This window comes from Topomyia yanbarensis, chromosome 3 (assembly GCF_030247195.1).
Source record: "Topomyia yanbarensis strain Yona2022 chromosome 3, ASM3024719v1, whole genome shotgun sequence".
Classification (NCBI taxonomy): Eukaryota; Metazoa; Arthropoda; class Insecta; order Diptera; family Culicidae; genus Topomyia; species Topomyia yanbarensis.
The window spans coordinates 268,239,920-268,263,433 of record NC_080672.1 but is presented as its reverse complement, the minus strand read 5'-3'; the positions used below and the strand labels follow the sequence as shown (position 1 = coordinate 268,263,433).

Below are 23,514 nucleotides of genomic sequence, written 5' to 3'. Positions count from 1 at the left end.
ACCAAATCAAATAACACTTAAATTACATACGACAAAATATATGCAATTCTGAATATAATAAAACGAAGACTACTTAATATTTGCAATAAAATGAGATCGAACAAATTAGTTGTATAACCAGTTCATTTTCAAAGATAGCACTGTTGATGGATCACTTTATAAAATAGGCGATAAGGGACGTGGACGACCACCTTTGTATTATTACTACACAATTATTTATATTTATTTAAATGATTAAGCGCAAAAAAAAATCGCAAGTCCTCTGTAGTTTGCACAAGTGACAAATAGAGATTTTCTCTGGGTGCGACCAGAGTTGTTTGATGAAATGTAACGAGTGATTCTCATGCACGCCTCTTGATACGCGGTGAAAGCTTTTTCTTGACAAGGAAATATTTCTTTCCTCACTAACTGCATCTTGGGATTCATTTACTTCTCTCTTATTATCGAACACGTTCATGTCGTTTTTGTAAATGCTGTCTTTTCTCGCTATTAGATGTGTTTCCACGCTTCTTCAACACAGGAGTCACAAGTGTGAACCTACCGTGTTTGCTATTAGCATCCTTACTATTTGTACTGGCTGTTGATTTCGAGCTATTGGACGCAACTTTTTCAGTTTTCATCATTGCCTGAATCGAAAACTGTGTTTTGGATTTGATTGGTGAGCTTGAGTTTATTGTGTGCGCTATGCTACTCTCGCGCACTATCCTATGTATATCCATAGTTTTCCCAAGGCGCAATGTGACAACTCAGAATTTTGCCAATCAGTGCATAAAATCCTATCACGAACGTTTTGCAGATTTTCTTCTATCTCTACCAAAATCTCATTGCCTTAGCGAACGTAAACAATTCACTCTAAAGAAATTGGGCAAAATTTGGTTCTTTTCGATCACGTATGAAAAAAGTTACGCAAATTTGAAAGTGTCGCAATAATTAGTTACTCACTCTTTACACTGCGAATGATCACAAATGTACATATAGAGAAATACCAAGTACTAAATCTGTAACAGTCTTAAAAACTATTTAAATTTGTTAAATAGTGTAATTTATCAATCTTGCAACACATATTAAGAATTTTTGAAGCATATCATTGTCTTCTTTCGAATAAGACGCTCGTTTCCGCTGTGATTGCCCATTTATTCCGGATCGATTTCAATCAACTCAGTTGTCAACCAGAGTGCACAAGTATGAATCTGTTTTGACACGCCCATCGTGGTTGATTTCCAATCAAGACTAATTGACGTTGGAGGACCCAATTGATATGCGGAAAAATATTGTGTATGCAATCAAAGCAAACAATTCCAATCTGTAGCCCTATACGTACTACGTGGCAATAGACATGTTTCTTTTTATTAAATTTTAAGCAGAATTTGTATATCGGTATCGGCGATACTAGACATATCACTTCACATGTACCGATATACCATGCAGTCTCTCAACAAACCGCTTTTTAACTTTTATATACATGTTGTCATAATTTTTATATAAGTCCTAATCTGCCCATAAAAACATAAGAGTCCTATATGGATTTTTGTCAAAAATGAGTAATCTGTTGGATTGCATTCTGTTTTAGCACGGAATCAACAATGCACAAAAAATATTATCAGGTTTGTTGGGAAAATATCGAAAAAATACCAAAACATGGTTGTCCCATCCATAAGGTTTAACGAAAATGTAAATCTTCAACAGCGTTTTTCTCGGCTTGCTGTTTTTCAATATGGGACTCTTATGCTTTTATGGGCAGTAATATTTCATGTAAATCATAAGTTGTTGAATTACGAATTTTCCTTCGCCTTTCACAATCAAACCATACAGAAATTAATTCAGAAATCTATCCGAATTCCTGCTTATATGCAACAAAGGATTCCGACAACGATTGAGTTCAGTGAATATGAATAATAAATTGTTTGTTTGTTGAAATCTTTATGTTGAATACATTCGAAGCTAAACGTTGAAAATTGAAAAAAAAATAGCGAAACAATATCTATGTAAAGTTTTCAATTTAGTTAAAAAATTATCACACTTCCTATATTTATCCCTAAGAAGATTTTTTTAACCACGAAGAAAAAAAATCTGTTAAACCACTTTTGCGCGTGAAGGGCACAACACCTTAAATTTATGGAATTTGCCTTTAGACTTCGTCTCATCGGATTCCGACACTAACTTAGTGCCAGAACTAAGCTGACGCTAGAGACACTATTTGTGTTTTTGAGCAAACCCCTTACCCACTAAGAAGAAAATTAACCCATTATTGCCCAACTTATTTTTCACGCGCATCACAAATTGAGTTTTCCGATCGAAAAAAAAATAATGTGGTCATTCCAGTAAAATTATTTTAGTACTCAAAGTAGCTGATATAATAAGGAACAACCAGTGAAAATTTCAGATTGATCGATTATTTGGTTCCTGAGATATCGTGATCGCCGCGAATGAACTTTTCAATAAAATACAACTCCGAGATAATCGAGTTTTACTGTCGGTGCAGCGAGTCAACAGCCTAGCATATCAAACACTACGCACGGCCTACGAGTGGTCAATGGGTAGCGGTCTATGAATAGATGTAACTCAAGTTATAGTATTCCGATCTTAATGAAATTTTGAGAAAATTTTTCTCATCGTATAGTTTCAGAATATCTAATTATCAAAAAATGTGTAACCCCTTTAGGGAAAATTGAATAAAATGAAAATATAAACACCGGTTTAACCACTCTAACTTCTCTAAACGCATTCTGTAAGAGTATATAAACAATATTAACTCATTGATAATGTCTGTTCTGCGTTATTGAATGAGTAACAGGAGTTATTCTTATCACCTACTATATATAGTAGGTTGGGCAATAATGGGTTAATTAAAATTACTATGCACTAAGACAGTGTCGAATTCTGATAAGACGAAGTCTAAACGCACATTCCATAACTAATTGGTAAGTTTGTAATTGATAGTACTGTAGCTGTGAAATTTTGTAAGCTAAACCGCAACCGATTGCTAAATCAACAACTGCAGATCGGGCAGTAACAAATAAGAGTGGGCGAAATTTAATTTTTTTCGCAAAATGTCGGAACGAAACGAATCGAAACGAAATTTTTCGCAAACTTTGCGAAATGAAACTTTAAGGAAAATTTCGTTTAAATTCGCAAATTTCTCCGACGTTTTGCGATTTTTTTCGCCTGTTTCGCAAAGTTTGCGAAACTTTTCGAAATTTATCAAAATTCAGTTAATTTTAGACTGTGTAACTGTTTCTTGGTTAAATCGATTTTACACAAAAATTATAACGATTTATCTATTGAAAGGTGAACCGAAGCATCCGGAGTAATTCTCAATTCTTAAAGCCGTCTTGCGATGACTGAGTAGATTTCGATAACTGATCGGAGCAACGATTTACCTGATATGTCATGCGCAAGGTACCGTGAGTAATGAAAAATTGATTCAAAGTACAGCTTATTCATTTTAGCTAGAATTATATCACAGATAATATTCGTCAATCTCGAGCGTTAACGGCCTATTCAAAGGTAATTGAGATATATGGACTAGGTTGACTAATTTACAAAAGTAATAACACTATTTTACAAATTTAGGGGTAAGCTAAGCTAAGAAAAAAGTTTTCAAAGTCGAGTTTGCGTCGCCTAACACGAAAACAACACTCGTTTTCCTTTTAAAAGCAGCGTTTTCGAGATTTTTCAAAAAGCTTTGGGTAGTTTCATTTATTCGTCAATATTTTGTAAAAAGTATCCGTGGGTAGATCAAATATAATTTTTTTGAAGTTTCAAGCGACTAAGCTGTTACAAGTATAATTTTTGACATTCTTAATTTTCTTTTATTTAGACTGTGGTCGCATAAATCCCCGACTACATACGGGGAACGTGCCATTTAAACCAATATATTCTGATTCCTGATGTAATCCTACATAAGATTTTAAATTATTGGAAAGAGAACATGCTTTGAACAGTTTATTTATTTTATTTATCGGGCAATTTTCATACGAGATATTGACCAAAAACCAAAGAAAGCATGAAAGTTAGAGCTTCTATCCCGGGAATTTATTTCCCGGGAATCTCGGGATTTTTGGTTTTCCCGGGATTCCCGATTCTCGGGAAATTGTGTTTTCTCATTCCCGGGATTCGGGAATCCCGGGGAAAAAGGTTTTTAATTTATTCCATAAGACTTAGATTCTCCCAATGAAATTCTGTAGAAAATTTCTTTACCTGCAAACATTTGGAGTGAGTAGTGAATTCAGGTTGTGCTTTTCCAACTGATTTGCAGATCAATGGACTATATATCTTTAGGCTCACTGATATGTGATTTTTTTAATACTGCTGAAGAATTTTGCATTCATTCAAATTTTCATTCAAAAATGGATTAATTTATACCGAACCATTTCCTTGCAGTAGCGTTAGTAATGCGCACGATATCTCTGCCACCGATGAACCGATTGATCAGATTTTTAACAATTCTTTTAATAGTTTATTTTAATAGTTAGATCTTGAATGAAAGGGCTTGCAATCAAATTAGTATTGGAAATTGCGTTACTTTCTTAAAAAAATCGATATGTGTTTGTTTCAAAACTTGGGATGGTTTGTAGTGATATCATGCTTAACGCAAACGCTATTTAAAATAAGGAATGTTTCTAGAACGTCTGCAGAAATATTTGGTCGGTTCATCGAATGCATAATGTAATGTAATAATGTAACTGTAATATCTGTAAATTTTTGGATGTATGAAAAGAAATACATAACGTTGTATCTGTCCAATATCATGCGCATCCAAAGTCTTTGAATGCTTTCAAGGATGCAGGCAGGCTTTTTAAAGGGATACGATCAAGCAATCCAGATACTTGCCCGTAACAGGAAATCGATAATAGGCTCCATTGCTGCACAGTTCGTCCATTATCTGCTTGATTTTGATTCACACTTAATTCGAAATGATGCTGATCCTACCGTGACGTCTTATACTGTCCATGTACAAGACGTTTATACTGTCCATGTATAAACTTTCCTCTTTTGATCGGAAGTAACTGCACACTACCCTGAAGCAGCTCAATCTTTTCATTCAAAATTACCAAAGAAGGTTCTTTGCATTAAATTGATCACATTCCATCGTATCAGAACAACGAATTCCAATTTTGGACAGTAACTCCAGCAGCTGCGTTTAGGATATCGTCCCAATCGTAATCATTACCATAATTACCAAAATTTAGGCTAAACATATAGCCAAGTGAAAGTTTTGCCTAAACTTATTGACGAGTTATCAAAAGATTGAATGATGTGTAGGCCACCAAATCGCCATCTTCTGACAACTGCTTTAGAGCAGATATACATGCAATCAAACGGGTTTGAAAACTTTTCAATTTATTCTTTTGTTTTCAAGAGAAACATTCACCTTTTTATTTTTCTTCTATATTCCCGGGATCCCGGGATTTCCCGGGAAATTTATTATTTATTTCCCGAATCCCGGGAATCTGAAAACGGTCGGGAAATGGAAGCTCTAATGAAAGTGGATATTACGAAATAATTTTGTTTTAGCGCTGTGACGTAAAATGGGCCTATAACCGACTAGTATAATGAATGATACATATTTGCTGTCTTCGGTAAAGATATGAATAACCCATGATGAAATAATTTCTGGGAATCCTCTATTTCTAGGTCTTGTAACTGTAATAACTTCAGTAAGATTTTTTCCACAAAATACCCTTCAAACCTAATCTTTTTATCCTAAGAAATTTCATTTTGCGCATTTGGAGTTATGATGTGTGAAAAAGGTAGATTTTTCGACATTATTTTTAATAATCTAACAATTATTACTTGTTCCGAAAGCTTAGGTCGGGGCGAGCAACCCGAGCAAACGTAAAGTCCATAATACCCCCATACTCATGGGGTTGGACATGGGTGTTTGAAATGGGTTCAACCCTCAAAAACACCATCGTCATGGTCCGGTAGATCCCATAGAAAAACCATGCGTTGGTATTTTTATGGGTTATTGAGACCATTTAATGGTGTTTTAAAGGTCGTGAAAGTCGACACGGACCATGTTCATGGTCTTGTCAAGGGGCTGTGTGGTGTTTGAACCCATGAGTATTTGCTCGGGAAAGCGTAGTTGACCTTATACGCAACTCACCTGTGTTCGTGTCCCAACCCCGCATATAGGGTTGAAACTTTATCTAATCAGTAAAAGAGGCAAATGACTAATGTTAAAACCTCTATAATCGAAACAAAGGCTTAGATGTAACAGTTCAGAATTCGCTAGAACGAAAACTAAATGAGTTTTAAATTTCGTTTGCTAGATTGCTTCTGTGGCCCAGTAAGCCTTGGGCTAACTAAAAAGAGATAATTGCTCTAATAATGTATATGACTTTTCCTGACTATTTTTACAAATATACAGTCACAATTTTTGAAAAATGTTTTTAATCTTCGATCGCTTACCATGAGCTACAAATCATAATTGGACACTTTCTACTATTCAAAAGCATTAAAAGTAATTAACTTTCCTTATATCAAATGGTTTTTGAAAAATTTCGCAATAGTTCGCAAATGTTTTCGTCAACAAAGAATTTCGTGTTGCGAACAACATCTACTATTAAAATTTCGTTTCGTTTCGTATCGTTAAGAGAATACGGAAGAGTTATTCGTTTCGTTTCGTACCGCATAGACCAGAATCGCGTTTCGCCCACCCTTAGTAACAAACACCAAATCAATAACGATCATCCCCAGTGCAAGTAAAACCAACTACCATATCCAGAACCGAAATAACGATGATTAATGTCAAATGCCTCCGAACCAGCAACCAGCAGCACCAATAAAGAAACAAATCCCGATTACGACAGATTTACAACAGCGACCTGGAAGAACAAGAAACAAATTAGAACTTACGGCTTTTGCTATTTTTACATCTTGTTTAAACCCCAACAGATCCACAGCTCAGTCATGCTAACACGGTCATTTTGAAATCCAAGATGGTGGCCTTTAGTTACCAAGAAACAGTGAAAACAACTATCGATATGGGTATTTAGAGTAGTCATAAAATACCGGAATTTTGAAAAAAAAAAAAATGATGGCGGTTTCCGGTAACTACACAGTGAAAGCAACGGTGAGTAAAGTGCCATGAACCGAGCTTCAGATCAACAGTAACTGATGCGTTAAATGAATATGACTGCTACCGTAAACGACTGATTGACTGCGTTCATTCAGTTTCGATTGAATGAAATGAAATGTTACTGCACTGCTCTGCACTAACCCAAACTAACGGTCAGTAAACAGCCTGTGCACACTGGCGTGGTCGACTACCGGCTCAACGTGGATTGGCTTTTTCTGTGGACTGTGTTCGCAAACATTGTGCAACAGCTTAATTGCAGTATTTGTAAGCATCTCTCGCAGTGGAAGTCATTGTGTGTTGATTTATCGGTGAACTTCGTCAACGTGCGCAGGAGAATTTTAAAAATATAAGAATTGAATCCTATTGGTTGTGTTGTGTGCTAATCATATGTCTATCTGTGCATGTGTTCGTCTGACTATTTGTGATCATTTGGATCAATTTACTGACGCACATGAATCATCCAATCATCCATTCCGGTCAGCGTAGCATAAATTCTAACAGAATACAATTGTCGCTAATGGTAAATAAGTATCAGCGATCAAAATAAAAGTAGCAAAGACAGAACATGCTTCGTAAAACCCGTTTAAAATATATTAGAATATAAAAACCGGATATAAACTTCAAATATAAAAATCGAACTGGACTTTGTTCTGTAAGAGTCGGATAAAAAAAACATTAATTATAAAAACCGGAAAAAACATATCCAATTCTTATCCAATATAATCCAATATTGAATATGACGGTATACGGAATCTCCTGCGAATAATTTATTTACTTTTATCCGTTTTTTATACTGGAGGTTTAGCCTTTCCGAGTTTTACGCGTGAACATTTTTAAGCGATTGCGTGCATGTTCTGTCCTTGCGACTTTTATTTTCGGTCTCTCATTTGTTGGCTTTTAGACGATTTCTAGTAGTTGTATTGCATGTTACATGTGATCACTTCTTCTACTTCATTAGTCTGTTTTTGTACTTCTAGTAGTTTACTTTTCCGCTACTCATGTTTCCCAAAAATAATATCGATCAATTTATATACTTCTACTTAATTTTTTTCATTTTTCTTTATTCGGCATGATATTTTCTTCTTCTTTTATTACTTTATCTTAAATTAGATCCATACTAACACTCACTAATAATAGCTTATTCTCTCACAACCTCTCTCAGTCCAAACGTACAAACGTGGCTTTCGCGATAACACAAACGCGAACACGCGAACTCGCGCGCTCTAAAACATTAACCCACTACTCGCGCGGTCACATCCGGAAGTCTCTACCCTCAATCCTAGCAGCCCAAACTCATGCGTTTAATTGACCAATAAAAAATGACGCTAATACTTACGACAATACGTTCCATGGCGACATGACCGGGAACTCTAGTGAAACGAGAGAACTCACTCTCTTCTAGCATCTAAACCATACGCTAAACATTAAGTATACTCACGGTTCGCGCGCGATCATTCAAGAACACGCAAACTGGCGAATGGCCACGCATACATAAAAAATAATTTACACACCCGAAATTGCATACACGCTAGCACACGCGACCAAAACGTTAACATACAAACGCTCCAGTCCTTCGCGATCATCTACGTACACTTACGCCCGCGATCACGCCCACAGGATAACCCCAGTGACTAAGTTAACGGTTTAGCACTTATAAATTCACAAACGCGGTCTCAGCAGTGGATCTCCAAATACCCGTCTTCGCGCGATCTTGAATCAGTTACGTCCGGAAGTCCCTATCCTCGGCTCTCGTAGCATAGATCCAATGCCTTCAGGTGGATCAAACAAAAAGATGACGATGATTTCCAATAAACAACATGGCGACAAAAAATCGAAATTATACTCGCGACAAATACGTTAACATACAAATGCGTGAGCCGTTCGCGACCATCCACGCAACCTGCACCAGTGATCTCGTAAACATGATAACATCCCGGTGATAAGGTAAACGTCTGAGCGCGATCTCGCAAACATGATAACATCCCGGTGATAAGGTAAACGTCTGAGCGCGATCTCAAGCGTGAACCTAAAAACTACGGCGCTCGTACGATAATGAATCGGTCACTTCCGAAAGTCTATCCTTGGTACCAGCAGTCTAGGTCCATGCCTTCAATTGGACCAATTTGAAAAAAGAAAGCTCTCATATCCACTGGACAACACATTTCATGACGATATGAACGAGAACTCTAGTAATAAGGGGTAACTCACTCCCTGTCAGAATGTACACAGAAAACTAAATATCAGAATGATGCTCCGCGTGACCATCCAAGAACGCTTGCGAATATGTGAATGACCAAACGGTTACAAATCGAATTTATACACGCGAAGTCATATACAGGCTAACAAAGACGACAAACATGTTAACATACAAACGCTTAAACCCTTCGCGATCAACCACGCACACATAAGCCCGCGATCGCGCGATTTTGATAACACCCTGGTAATAAGGTGAACGATTTAATACTTTCGAAGTTTCAAACGCAAACCTATTAATGTCCGTATTCACGTGTTCATGAATCGGTCACGTCCGAAAATATTCACCCTCCGTCTTAGCAACTTAGGTCCATGGATTCAGCTGGGCTAATCAAGAAATAAAGCTCCACTAGACAACACGTTCCATGCTGAGATGATCGGAAACTCTAGTGATATGACAGATCTCACTTTCTTCTAGCATATGAACCGTACTCCGAAAATTAAGTATCAGATTAACGGTCCGCACGCAATCATCCAAGAACACACGCGAATATGCGAAAGGCGCACGGTTATTAAATAGAATTTATACACGCGAAATTACATATACGTTAGCACACGCGACATACAAACGCACAGGCGATCAAACACGTTAACATACGAATACTCGCTCCCTTCGCGATTATGCACGCGATCGCGAAGTTCCTACGCCCGCACATATCTGAACCGTACAATGAATGCCCACTGCAATTGGCCTTAAGCAGTGTTTGATGGGCGCCATTGCCTGTCTCGTCTGCAATTGTAGTGCGTGATTCTGACGGGCAGCCCTTCCGAGGACCTAGCTCTACAGCTCCAGTAGGACAACTCTCGAAAAAAATTCTGAGCAGTAATTTTAGAGCAGTGGTTCTCAATCCGCTTTTGAATATTGATCTCCATCATGTACTTCTTTCTGAAAATTGTTTATCACCATTACCTCGGCAGATTAATTTTCATTTCAATGAATACCATACTTTTTAAATTTGAAAGCTATTGCTAGAGACACTCAGCTAACATCTTAATTCACACTGAAACAATATATAAAGACAAATATCCAACGGGAATGTTAGGATAACAAGTTAAAATTTACTCCTTACAAAGGTCAAATTCACCCCCGGTTGAAAACCACTGTTTTAGAGCATATATATTACTAGAGTGAACGAATGATTGGTCAGGTTAAAAACCCGAATAAACAAACAACCAATGCCTGAGGTGCAAATGTACTTTACAAGTCCTTTTATAAGTTGACAAAAATCACGATGCGCTGCACAGAGGAGCAACTGGGATCGAATCCTGGCCAAAACTATTTATTGCGGCTATTGCTGTTATTTTACCTTAATATGAACTAAAAATAGACAATAACTAGTTTTTGGGAGAATTTAGCATCTATCCACCTACCAGTGCAGGGGTCAATTTTCTATATCCTTTCGAATACTAGTATTTTTGAGGTGATCCTTGTGAATACATTTGCTTTTCCCGTTGCATGAGCAGTTGGTCAGTGGAAAAGCAAAAAGAAAAGGGATGCCTGTGCACATATTCATAGAGATACATTTTGCCAAACATAGTATTTGGCCCTACAGCATTTCGGCGTACCTCAAATTAGTATAAATATCAATATTTTCAAATCGCTTGGAATCTGTAGATCGGACAAGATCGGAAGAGATTTAATGTTTTTTAGATAGCCAGAATCTTGTTTTGTAATGTTGTTTCAGCAACATTGCCAGATCGTGCCGTATCATGTAACTTTTTTCACATTCAAATTTGGAATAAAATGTTAAAAAAAAGTTTTTTTTAAAGCTGGTCCAATATACAGCAACACTGTTTTTTCAGTTATTTTTAAGCTGAGGTTATACAAATAGTTATGTTCAACTACGTTTGTTATAATATTGTCTTATTTAACACAGTCATCATCATATGAAAGCGATTTTGCTAGATACATAACAAAAAATGATTAAAAACCCCTTAAAATATCACTATTTTGCATCCATGTAAAAATTCTTTAGCAATTTTTGACATACTCTTTATTTTGCGATATTATGCAGTATGCTTTTAGGTACGTAAAAAAAATATAACTAATTAAAAAATCGAAAAAAAATTTTTTTTTTGGTTATTGGCCAAGAATTTGTTCTAGTTAGTTCTAGGTTAAAAATGTAAAAGTACGCTAAAAAAATATAATCATGTAATAATAAACTGCCATTTTCAGTTTTTGACATTTTTGTCCAACCCTTCGTTTTTTTTAATTTTAATTTTAGTTGGCCATTCAAATATTACAACATCTGTTGATTTTCAGTCCTCTCGTGCATATTACAAAATTCCTTTTGAACAGGGGAGTATATGCGATCGATGTAATTTTATTTAAACAAAAGTCCACCCTATTCAACATCCCTAAATTTTTTCGTCTTAATTTGCAAAGCTACGAATTATACTGAACACGATCTGGCATTATTTTCAACAAGCATTTTATTTTATGTACTTTCAGATGCTTGCCTGCGCTGTCAAGCCGAAAGCAAAAAGGACACTCTTGGACGCCAGGATTGCGTTGTGGTTTGGGGCGAATGTAACCATTCTTTCCATCACTGCTGTATGTCTTTGTGGATTAAGCAGAACAATCGTTGTCCACTCTGCCAGCAGGAATGGTCCATCCAGAGAATGGGCAAGTGAAACAGTAGATTGCAATTTCAGAACAGAAAAAGGACGTTTTTCCTGAATCTGATGACAGGAAGCTTTTTGTGACTACTTTTATTTCTTTCTGTAACGATTTTGTTTATACTTGAATAAATAAAACTTATTTTAGTAAACTGAACCAAGTCGTCCTAGACTGATTGTGGAATGCTATATCGCACGTACTTGTCCAATTGAAAATCATTCTCCTCATAATCTTCGTCGACAACAAATACCTGCACAAAGTCATCAAATTCATACTTTCGTTTCATGAATACATCCGTCAGCTGCAGATTACTAATCGTGATTAATCCTAATCGTACCGGACACACGGTAAGACTGAAATCGATAAACTTCCCTGGTTCCAAAGTTCCTAACGCAATTTCAGTTTGTCCAGTGTAGCCGCATCCCATTTTCGCCTTGGTATTCAGGTTCATCACCAAATCCATCGATCGTTCACTTGTGTTCGTGACACGGCATTTAAAGTCAAAACCATCGCTGATTTTAACTGTGCTATTGGCTTCAATAACCGTCAACCTTAGATCACCATATTCAATGGGCTATAATATAATTTAGTTGCTTATTATTTTACCGGTCGTCCAAATGATGAAAGCATACTCACACTACGTTGAAGCTGACTCGTCTGCAGACGACCACGCTCTCCCAAATTTGATCGCCATACAATATCCAGTTTGCCAATGTTATTGGCAGCCTTCAATGCTTTAGGATCGTTCATAATTTCCGGCAAAGGTTTGATGCAATACAAAAATTGACAGCTATTTTGGGGTTGAAGCATCGTCCTTTGCGAAAACACAGATTCCCCCGATGGTAACTTATTCAAGGAAACCACAGTATACTGCTCTGAACTTTCCAGCTCGACCTTCTCCAAACAAATTGGCCCGACAGTAATGTTTTGTATTTGTGCCTCTAAATAGACTTCATCTGTTTCAGCATTGTAAAATTTGGTTTTGACATCCAATGGCTTGACCACTTGAAATTTGAAAAACTTGCGGAATGAAGCCTCTAGTCCTGCTGCAGATAAATAAGATACCTCGCATACTAATCTAAGAAAGTTTGGAAAGAAAACAACTTAAGTAAAATGCCAAATAAATCCACTTCCAACTCACATATGCGTTCCGATTTCTTTAACTTCGTGATGTATCACATCGTCTAGTGTTTCATCGGGATGTAATGTTAGTGGTCCTTGCTTGTCCGCATGGATTGGCAAACTGATCCGGGTGTTGTTGGACTGCAAATCCGCTTTCACCGTGACATTACTCACAGGATGAGCGCGACAGTTGTGCACGCACACGTAGCTGGAAAACGTTTCACCTAGGTATATATTGCCAAAACTTTGAGGTAACAGCATCAGTTGACCTGCGGCCAGTGTTTCACTGCCATGGACTGTCGTGGCAGTGCCTTTTAGAACTTTATCGAATGTGTTCTGTGGCAAATCTTTTGCTTCTGCTGTCACGATCTGAGAACTCACCAGTGTTGGGCGTGTCAGGCGCATTACTGGAAGTAGGACAGATGTTATTTTCTATAGACAAATCTAACAGTACTGTTGAAATTACCTTTCAATGCCAGAAGATGTTCTGTTGGGTCTGCCATTGTAAATCTAATCTAAATTTTCCGATAAATTCCCAAAATCAATTCGATCAAATACTTTGTCACTGAAGAAAAGTCAACAAAAACACTACACGCTCAACAAACTCTATGCATACCCTTTGAATAATACAACGTTACTCGGTCGTTACGTTACGCGATACTGGGTAAATACACTGAAAAGAACGACGTATTGAAAAAACAATTTTCAATAAATTATTAAATATTGTCTATCTCGAGGTAATCTGGTTGGATGTTGTTGGCTCAAGTACTTGACAATCTGTAACTATATTTGTGGGTTCAGCGGTTTGTTTGTTTAATTCTTATTTGTTTGTTTAAATCGGAAATAACTATTCGGTCCAATTATTTTCACGATAGAACCTGACCAACCAGTATTGTGCGCGTTCGGAATAAGTTTTCCAGCGGCGTAGAGCATTTCAACATCACTATGAACAGTTTAGACGAGCTTTTTCAAACGTTTAATTTGGTTGACAGTTTTACATATGACAGCTGGAGGAAAACAAACCCCCCTTGTTTCTTAACACAAGCAAATTTTGTGGTGATTTGGTGATGTTATGGCGGCTCGAATGGTAAAAAATTTGAAAAAGGCGCACCCATTTATTATTTTCCATATCTGTAAAAAATAAACAATTCTCAATAAATATATGATTGCGGCTTAAAAACCAACTGTCAAAATTCTCTTTGAAATGGAATTTCGGACAAACCGTTACTCGCAAGTCACAGATGTTGGTAGTAAACAAAAGAGAAAAGTTTTCTCTTTCATCAACTGCTATGAACTGTGTTTTGCCAGTAACGGTTTGTCCGGAATTTCCTTTCAATGAGAATTTTGACAGTTGGCTTTTAAACCGTAATCATAAGTTTGTCGAGAATTTATTTATTTCTATCATCCAATTTATTTCGCTGTTTAAATTAGAAGCTGTTCTCATTCCGCCATACAAAAACAGAAAAATAGAAAATAAAATGAATTCGATTTTCGGAAATTCAAAAAGATGACTTTCAAAATCAAGCCACTTCCACTTATATTGGAATTTCCGAAAATCTTCCGGATCGAATCAACATTTCCCAAACATGAAATCCTCCGGTAGATGCCGTTCCGTTAAGTTTCTATCAGACTGGAGTAAATGGCAGAATAAGTCTGAAGGGATCCGCACAAAAACCATCGCAATAACTGCCGGACAGAATAATTGCAAAAGTCGAACAAAATTGTACATTCTTGGCAGCATTCTTGCTGAAACCGAGTACTACCGGTTTGCTGCCAGAATTCGGATAAAAGCACACAAATTCTATTCAAAACCAATTTTGCTAAATGGGTAGAAAATCCTACATATATTTTGATTATGTTCCCAATCAAAATACTATTCTTGACGTTCTTAATGAACTTGAAACAAGATGTCGTAGGTTCACGAATTGTTAGGCTTGGTGATTTACTATCATTGGCCAAAATGATTTTCATTTATATTCCTCGAGAAAAAATCACCAATGATTTACCGACTACAAACTTCACACAACAAGAAAACCAAAGCATTTTTAGGAAGGAAGCGAGCCGGTTGCTAAAAACAACGACTTCCAGCTAAATTTATAATAAGATTTATGTAAATTTGCTGACGGTTTCAAGTTAGGGATAAATTAATTCTCTAATAATAGTTTTCTTTATCGAATACGCTTTTTCTAACTACTGTTCTAGCCGCATTGACGACGTTCACAACACACGTAACGAAACATGCTTTTCTCTGGAAACTTTTTCGTTTCGTTGTTCGTGGCACTCGTACAGAGAAGGCATACTAGCGCCACCACCAAATTGATGGTACATATATGAAACAAGCACCATCTGTCAAGTTGTCCCTGGGTTGGTAGTTACATTTAATTTGTTTTCTTACATGCTTAATGACAGTGAATTTCAAAAGATTTTATATTATTACAACCCAGGTTCAAAATGACGAAAAACTTCCAATACATTGTTTATTCACCGACGTACCGACATGCCACATGCAACAAAAATGCGTCAGATGTTGTCCTTATTATTTAAATTAAAATACGTTGTTACACTAGCGGCATCGTGGTAGTCTTCGTCAATCAAACGACAGTATGCAAAATCCAAAATGTATTGACGTTGTACCAGATATTCTAGAACGAACAAACTTACAGTCATGTTAATGATCGATTTTTCCAGCTTTTTATTACCTTAGGTCTGCATTATTTCACAAAACTGTCCGTTAAATAAAAAATGTAACAATACAAGCTTTTTAATGATTTTTTAATACTATTTTGATGCATATTACCACTACATATGCAGCGGAGGGAATTACACACCTTCTGTATTATTAATATACTTATCGAGAAGCCTGCCCTGATTTCAACATGCCGGAGCAATCTGTAGTAGTTTGACAGAAGCGATCGCTTCCTTTTAAAACAAACTTTACTTTGTTTGGAACACTTTTCGAATGTTTCTGTCACGTCGGTTCGGCGGAGGTTTATCGTTGTTTCAGGTTTCAACATCATTCTAGCGGGACATGGAGTCCGAGCCCATCTTCGGTATTTATCGGCCTACTCAATGATTTTAGCGGAGTAGAGGTGAACCATTTTCTATTACAGATAAATGTAATCCGTAGCATGGTTTATTTTTACTAACGACTCGAAATCAGTAAGTGTCCACTAAAAATCGTTCACTCTACCTCCCCAAATAAAAAATTATGCACGAACTTTAACCCATATAGTGTGCAACGATTCCACGTATTGTTTGGATGATACTCTGAACTGGTCGTTAGGCTCTTAAATCGTACGATGTTTATTGGGGTCGCATTAAAAAAGGCGGACGAACATGATCAGGGGATTTAAACACTTTACCTTGTTTAATGGCAGTGAATAGAAGATTAAAATTACCTACCAATAGGTAATAGAATTTAAGTGTGTAGCTGGCAAAAAGGAATGCAATCTAGAGTTATTGCTTGTGGCACTAAAAACTGGATTCTAACCGCACTGCGCACTTACTATTCTTCTATTAAATTCTTGTCAAAGACTGGTTAGTTCGACTGGTCTGTCTATGAATGTACCATCTCTATCACTTGAAATACATGCGTTTTGACAGCTCGCAGTTTTCAGTAGCAGTTTGATCACTCGCACTTTGAAAGTGCGGAGTCCAGGTTGGTGGGAAGTGCGCAATACTATATCCCAGTTAAACTCATTCCAAATCGAATGCAACAACCGATTCCGACTCAGAATCGGTTGTTGCATTTGATTTGGAATCCATGACTCCATTCAGGATTCCGAATCAAATTCCGAATAGTTTGACCGGGATTAAGAGTTAGGCGGACACAAAAGCCGGAAAACTGGCAGCTCTCATTTCAGGAAAAAAACACTGGCATCCCATGTAAATGTTCAAGCTCTAGCTTAATAATTTCATTGTCGTCGTAAGTAAGAATGCATGAATAGAAAAAACAATTCGAAGATCGGATGATATGAATTCATATTTGTGCGAATATCTCTTCTTGTGACAGAAAAATAATTTGGTTCTTTTCGTTCCTCTACACGTGATAACACAAGTTATGAGTTCAATAGTTATGACCATAATCACAATACCTTTCCCATAGACATCCAAAGAGAACATGTTATGTGACGTCATGCTCGATTTGCTCCGATATTTCACATGTTCAATTGGGTCATTAAATGAGAAAAAAAAATCTTGTTTTATTACATACATCGATAAACCTGATTTTCGTGATTTGCAACATTGTTTTTTTCCGTCTCAGGAAACGTGAAAATAAAACTTAAATTTAAAATAAAGAAATATGTTGACAGTCTGGAGTTAACACTATCAGAATCATTTGACATATCGAATTTCACGACAAATGATGCCCTGTCAGAAAAAATGAATACATGTTTTTCCGGTTTTCCCGCAGGGTTATTTTAATTTGACATAATCTCCATTCAATGCATATAGTTATTTTTTTTCATTTTGGGTGTTGTCTTGATAGGCCAGGTGTAAACAATCGCAGTTTTCCTATATATGGTTGCCAAGTTTACATAAGATTTATTTCAAAAAACAAAAAAATCGTTCTTACGATTTTTTTTTGAAATAATGTTTTATTATGTATATTGGACCTAAAATTTATCGAATGGAACTGAAAACTACACGCAGAAAAAAGATTTGTAGGTTCAATAAAATTATGCATTAAATTCAATAAATTAAATTATTGGTCGGGAGCCAATAAAATTATTTATTGAATTCAATAAAATTTATTTATTGTTTCAATAAAACAAAATTATCGTTACTTTTTTCAATAATTATTTTATTGAAATTAAAAGAAAATTATTGATACTAAAAATGTATTTATTGAAAGCAAAAATTTGTTGTTGTTCTAATAAAAAAAAATATTTTCAAACCAATAAGTTTGTTTGTTAAAGTGATAAACAATAAATGATTGGATTCAATAACACATATTTTTGGTTTAAATATGCTAATTTTTTCTGCGTGTATATATAGCTTAATGACCCCATTGGCTCCGCTCAGTGTCTCCGCCTCACTATGAATATTGTAACTATAATACAATCTGGCCACACTTTTGTGGTAAAACCTAAAACGCTAGCAGCGATGCCAGATTTACAGACATGTCTGTATTTTACAGACTTTTGATGTCTCCTACAGACGTAGCCAGAGATCTACAGACTTTTAAAAGGGTAATAGTGTTTAGTAAAATTGCACTAGAATAACTGTTTTCGAATACGAGTGATTCCTTCACAATAGAATTCTACTTTCAATCTATTTTTAAAGTAAAATTTTAGTGTAACTAGAATTTACACAACCATTTACAGACTTTTACAGACATTTTAGTTATTCTTCTACAGACATTTCAAAAAAACATGTGGCATCGCTGAACGCTAGTGAACGTCAAAAGCTAAGACGTCAAAAGCAGATAAGTTTGCATTATTTAGGATATTATTTGAGTTTGAAAAAAAGATTTAACGCATTATAATCGTAGTAAACATGGATTTTAACTCAAGCATTAGAAGTGAAAGTAACCTCGACTATTCTGCAAACTCAAGTTTGGACTTCACCAACGATCAGAAGCGCAGGAGGTAATAGTATTATTCCTTATAATTGCAACATAAAAAGAAAAAAAATCCTCACTTTCAGTTCGTCCCGATCGATCAAACGAAAACGTTTCGATGATGAAATTGTAGAGTACAGTTTGGGATTACAGCAACCACAACTTAAAGGAGTCGGTCGTCCTCGAACAATATCACAATCGCTTCCATTTGGTGCTTCCACGTCCATTCCATCTGTTACCACCCAAGCAGTCCCCCCAGTATCCGTCTCACCTACGATTGTAGAGCAAACTCTAGTGGCACCAGCCCCTCTTACACCGTTAACGGCACTCGTTACCCCATCACCGATGCCACTTCCACCACCAGCAGTGCCAAATCCGGCTACAAGTTTACTACAACAACTCAATTCAAATGCTTCGGTCAATGAAAAAAAGAAAGGTTTAAAAAACAATAGGAAGAGCAAAAAGAAGGGCGGAAGCCAGGCTCTTGCGACTAAGGACTTGGGTCGATGGAAACCCGTTGACGATTTGGCCTTGATAACTGGTATTTTACAGACCAACGATCTCCGTATGGTTCACCGAGGTACTAAATTCTCCTGTAAGTTCACAATTCAGGAGATGCAGGCACGATGGTACTCGCTTCTATATGAAGAGCCCATTTCGAGAATTGCAGTAGCAGCAATGAGAAATTTGCATCCGGAGATTGTGGAAGCCGTACAAAGCAAAGCACTATATTCAGTAGCCGAAGAAGAACAACTTGGTACTATCAAGTCCAACACTAATCCAACTGTAGAAACATTTCAAGAGTTGTTGGATAAAAATGCCACTGTATTCTACCAGGCTCGAACCGCCAAAGCTCTATTCGCTCATTGGCAACTGATGAAGCAATACTCACTGCTTCCCGATCAGTCGGTACAATCTCTCCCGAAAAATGACAACATCCTTTCATTTTCTGATGCCGAAGATTTGATCAACGACGCAGATCTAGTTGATCAGCGAGACGACGCATTGGAGATAGAATTGGCCTTGGCCGACCGCAAAAGCAAGAAGGAAATCCGTAGCTTGGAGAATGAGCTTTCACGCTGGAATGTGTTAGTTGATTCTCTGACAGGTATTGGATTCTCCCCTGATTTTGACAATCAAACACTAGCAGTACTCCGCGGAAGACTGGTACGGTTCTTGATGCGTTCGCGAGAAATTATCTTTGGACGATCAACGAAGGATGCTGTTGTTGATGTAGACTTTTCTCTGGAAGGCCCCGCCTGTAAAGTTTCTCGAAAGCAAGGAACCATCAAACTTCGCAGCAATGGAGACTTCTTCATCACCAATGAAGGCAAAAGACCGCTTTACATAGATGGAACGCCTCTGATGTACGGAAATAAGACAAGATTAAACAACAACTGTGTCATTGAGGTGGGAAAATTAATGATTACGTAGCAATGGAAATTAAAGTGTTATGTTTTTTTTTTCAGATATCCAACTTACGGTTTATCTTCTTAATCAACTATGATCTGATTAATGCCATTCGTCACGAGAGCGCTAAAATGAACATACCGTTAAATTAACCTTATTAATCGATTTTCATGTGAACATTTAATTTCTTAGTATTTTTGCGTAAGAAATAAATCTGATATAGTGATTGACAAATAAAATTTAGCCTGAAAGAGACTGCTTTGAAATCTCATTCCGTAGTGTCTAATCTGAATCAAAAGTTGTTTCTCTAGTAACCTAGAATTTGGGCGCTACATTTTTAGAAAAAAATCCCAATAAATAATTGTTACTTTCTGAGTATCACAGTATGTACTACACGTTAAAAAAATACCTTGCCATTAGGGATCGCTCTAAATACACAACCCAAGTGTAAACCCCCACCCCACATCCCCAATTCACAATAGACTTTGAGCAGGTTTTACGAAGCAGGAGACGAATGTGCTCGACACGTTCACCTTGTTAACAAGCGGAGGACTCACACAAATTGATAAACTAATCTAATGACAATAAAAGTTACCAATCTTTTTTTCTTTGCTGTGTAAATTGCTTGACGGCTGAGACCATTCACGGTCCATCTCACAGGTTAACCAATCTTATACGAAGAACTTTTTCATGGATACAAAAATATCCCCAATTGCACCATCCTTGTAAGCAAGATGTTTTTCAATAAAATCATTCAAGTTAAAAAAAAATATTGAAAATATTTTTGGTTTCGTAAAAGTTTGTAAATTGTCAACATCTTCAACTATTGTAAACAGCATGATGGAAAGCGCATACTGATACCGAAATTTATTCAACACCTCATTTCAAACTAATCACAGGCAGTGATAGTGTGTGAATACTAAACTATCTTTTATAAGCATGTTATGTATTGTTTCATGTATTCTTCAGCTGTAATTCTTTGAAGCGGAAAATATATTTTAGAAAATTACCAAAGCATCCCTATTGGACCCGACAAACTTATTTCTTATCGTCCGCTTCTTTATCAGACTGTTTTTTGTCCTTATTCAGCGAGCCAACGGCATCACGAATAGCCTCAGAGTGAGGATCTACCCCGGGTAAATTTTCCAGCACACTCTGTAAAAATTCGGGATCTGCTATGACCTCATTGATGTCCTCATCTACTTCCATAGGTGTCTCTTCTTTCTTTTGGCGCTTGGCCGGCTGTGATATGGGAGCATCCTGTTGTGCATCCTGCATTGACATTTGCATGGCAAAAGCAATTTGCTCTTCTTCAGTCATGTTTGCAAAGTCCGGCATCGCATCGTCGGTGGAGAGTGCAAGAGCTCGCTCCAGCAGTGCTTCTTCTGTATTCGGTTGACTAACCAATACTGGACCTCCAGATGACGTTCCCTCTTGACCTGTAATTTCAGCTCCACTACTGACTTGGACACGACGCTGTTCTTCCTCCTGGCGCTGGCGCTGCTCTTCCATCGAAACACGTAAAGCCAGTGCCAATTCTGGATCCTCGTTTGGATCAACACCAAACTCAAAACCGGCTCCACCTAAACCTGCTCCACCGGTTCCGTCTTCTCCCTGAATGATAGGCGATGAAATGAGAGCTTCGGATAGAACCGAACCGCGCGGAACGCAAACCAAATGCGATCCAGTTCCGTCTTTTCCATTCAGTACATTAATAAAAGACGTAAAAACGTCATTATTCTTCTGGTGATCTCCAAAGCTAACGATATCTACATTAACTTTCTCTTTTTTCAATTTTTTAGCCAGTTTTCCTAGTTCACCCTCGTCATTACCAACGGGAGAACCTACGAAAACTACAATACGCATCTTGTGATTCTTTCCTGGAATTTTGCAAAAATTACAATATTAACCAAACAGCAAATACATGAAAACTTACCCTGACGATGCTTCAAAACTAGATGAGCGATTCTCAATCCCGTCAGCAGATTGATGTCTCCTCCAGGATTGACCAAATGCAACTTGGATAGGATTCGACCTACATCGCTTGTCAACGTAGCTAGTACTTCCGTCGTGTTGGAAAGCGTCAACAATCCTACATTGTTTTCAGGATTCGAGCGTACCTTCGAAAGACATACCAAATTCACTCCATCCTTCTGAGCGTTCAATCGCGTGGGGAAATAATCGCCATTTCGTTGGTAATCACTGTTGTCGAAGCATAACATTGTACTTTCCAAAACCATTTTTATTTTTTGAAATTTATTTATGAATTTAACTGAAATTAAACGATTTTTGTATTTTCCCGAGCACTAGCAAAATGCTTTGTAATGATGGTCTGACAGATTGAAATGAATAATATCGATCATGAATCGACCAAAGGGCCGAAGTCGCAATGATATCGAATCGAGAAAAATAGCTTTGAAAATTCGGTTCAGAAAATTAAATCGTATTTTAACAGTGTTTGCATACTGCGCCTTCAAATGTATTGAAACACTTTGAAACAATACTAGTTTTCGGAAGCATAACTAAAATGTTTTATATAATAACGTTTTCGTTGATAAAATTGAAAACAGATTATTTCGCCGAGTGTTGTTATGAAATGTTGATTAGGCCATTTTTGAGTCGCCCTCTTGTTTTGACGACTCTCAATTTCGCCCTTCAGTGTCGCCAAAAAACAAAAATCAAATGTGGCTTTCGCCGTGCTCGCTGGAGGGGAAAATTTGTTATTCCCCCTGGGCGTAACAAGCACTTGGTTTTTGTTTGGGGCGATTTTGTTTACGGACCTTGTAAACAATGATGCTGTCAATTTCGCCTGTATACACTACCTTAGTAATGCAGAGGCGTAACCCGCCTGGCTTTTTGTTTACAGTTGAAAGTCGGTTTGAGTTTTTATATTTTTATAAAGTATTTTTACTCCTCTTTCAGATATTAATCAAATCTCTGTTTGTGTACATTTGTTAGTTTCGCCCATTTGTCGGTTCACGATCGATATATTCGCAAAGTAATGACAGATTGACAACCTATAACCAGGGACACCAGATAAATTTTTCTATCGTTTTAACCTTAAAATATCTTTATTCGTTTTCGAGGAACAGAACTCAGTACTGGTTGTTGAATTTGAGCAAGAATTCTGACAGAAATAAGCAATGTTTCCGAATTAAAATGCCTTCAAAATCTAAAAGGCAAAAAAAAATCTTCAAAAGATTTAAGGTTGGACAGAGAATGCGCAAAATTCGCAAACGAAAAAAGCAATTTTTTTCACACCGTATGTCAGATCTTCATAAAAATCAATCAGCGTATGTAGAATGTTGTTACAGTACAGCTGATTGATTTTTATGAAGATCTTATATACGGTGTGGAAAAAAACTGCTTTTTTCGTTCGCGAATTTTACCCTTTCTCTGTCCAACCTTAAAAGGAAGAATTGTATTTACATCTGGCCGATCAACCAATTCGGAATTTGATTC

General features: G+C 36.9%; 4 protein-coding genes across 4 annotated transcripts in view; 2 read left to right on the top strand and 2 right to left on the bottom strand.

Moving 5' to 3' along the window:
* LOC131693174 (RING-box protein 2) overlaps positions 1-12,113 on the top strand; it is a 159,951-nt gene extending 147,838 nt beyond the window's left edge. The window contains exon 2 of the mRNA XM_058980791.1: positions 11,790-12,113. Coding sequence (XP_058836774.1) covers positions 11,790-11,971 — 182 coding nt within the window. The 3' untranslated portion in view covers positions 11,972-12,113. The remainder of the gene's footprint in view (positions 1-11,789) is intronic.
* LOC131693173 (probable trafficking protein particle complex subunit 13 homolog) lies at positions 12,009-13,678 on the bottom strand. Its single transcript, XM_058980790.1, has 4 exons — positions 13,546-13,678; positions 13,099-13,486; positions 12,594-13,035; positions 12,009-12,531 (listed from the first exon to the last, which is right to left on the bottom strand). Exons 1-4 carry the CDS (start codon positions 13,580-13,582, stop codon positions 12,124-12,126), a joined length of 1,275 nt encoding a protein of 424 aa, XP_058836773.1. The 5' UTR covers positions 13,583-13,678; the 3' UTR covers positions 12,009-12,123.
* Positions 13,679-18,199: 4,521 nt separating this feature from the next.
* On the top strand, positions 18,200-20,307 carry LOC131690050 (microspherule protein 1). Its single transcript, XM_058975515.1, has 3 exons — positions 18,200-18,670; positions 18,729-20,052; positions 20,112-20,307. Exons 1-3 carry the CDS (start codon positions 18,579-18,581, stop codon positions 20,202-20,204), a joined length of 1,509 nt encoding a protein of 502 aa, XP_058831498.1. The 5' UTR covers positions 18,200-18,578; the 3' UTR covers positions 20,205-20,307.
* A 588-nt stretch (positions 20,308-20,895) lies between these two features.
* LOC131690051 (26S proteasome non-ATPase regulatory subunit 4) lies at positions 20,896-22,397 on the bottom strand. Its single transcript, XM_058975516.1, has 2 exons — positions 21,989-22,397; positions 20,896-21,932 (listed from the first exon to the last, which is right to left on the bottom strand). The coding sequence occupies exons 1-2, from the start codon at positions 22,290-22,292 to the stop codon at positions 21,091-21,093; spliced, it is 1,146 nt and encodes a 381-aa protein (XP_058831499.1). The 5' UTR covers positions 22,293-22,397; the 3' UTR covers positions 20,896-21,090.
* Between the last annotated feature and the right edge of the window lie 1,117 nt (positions 22,398-23,514).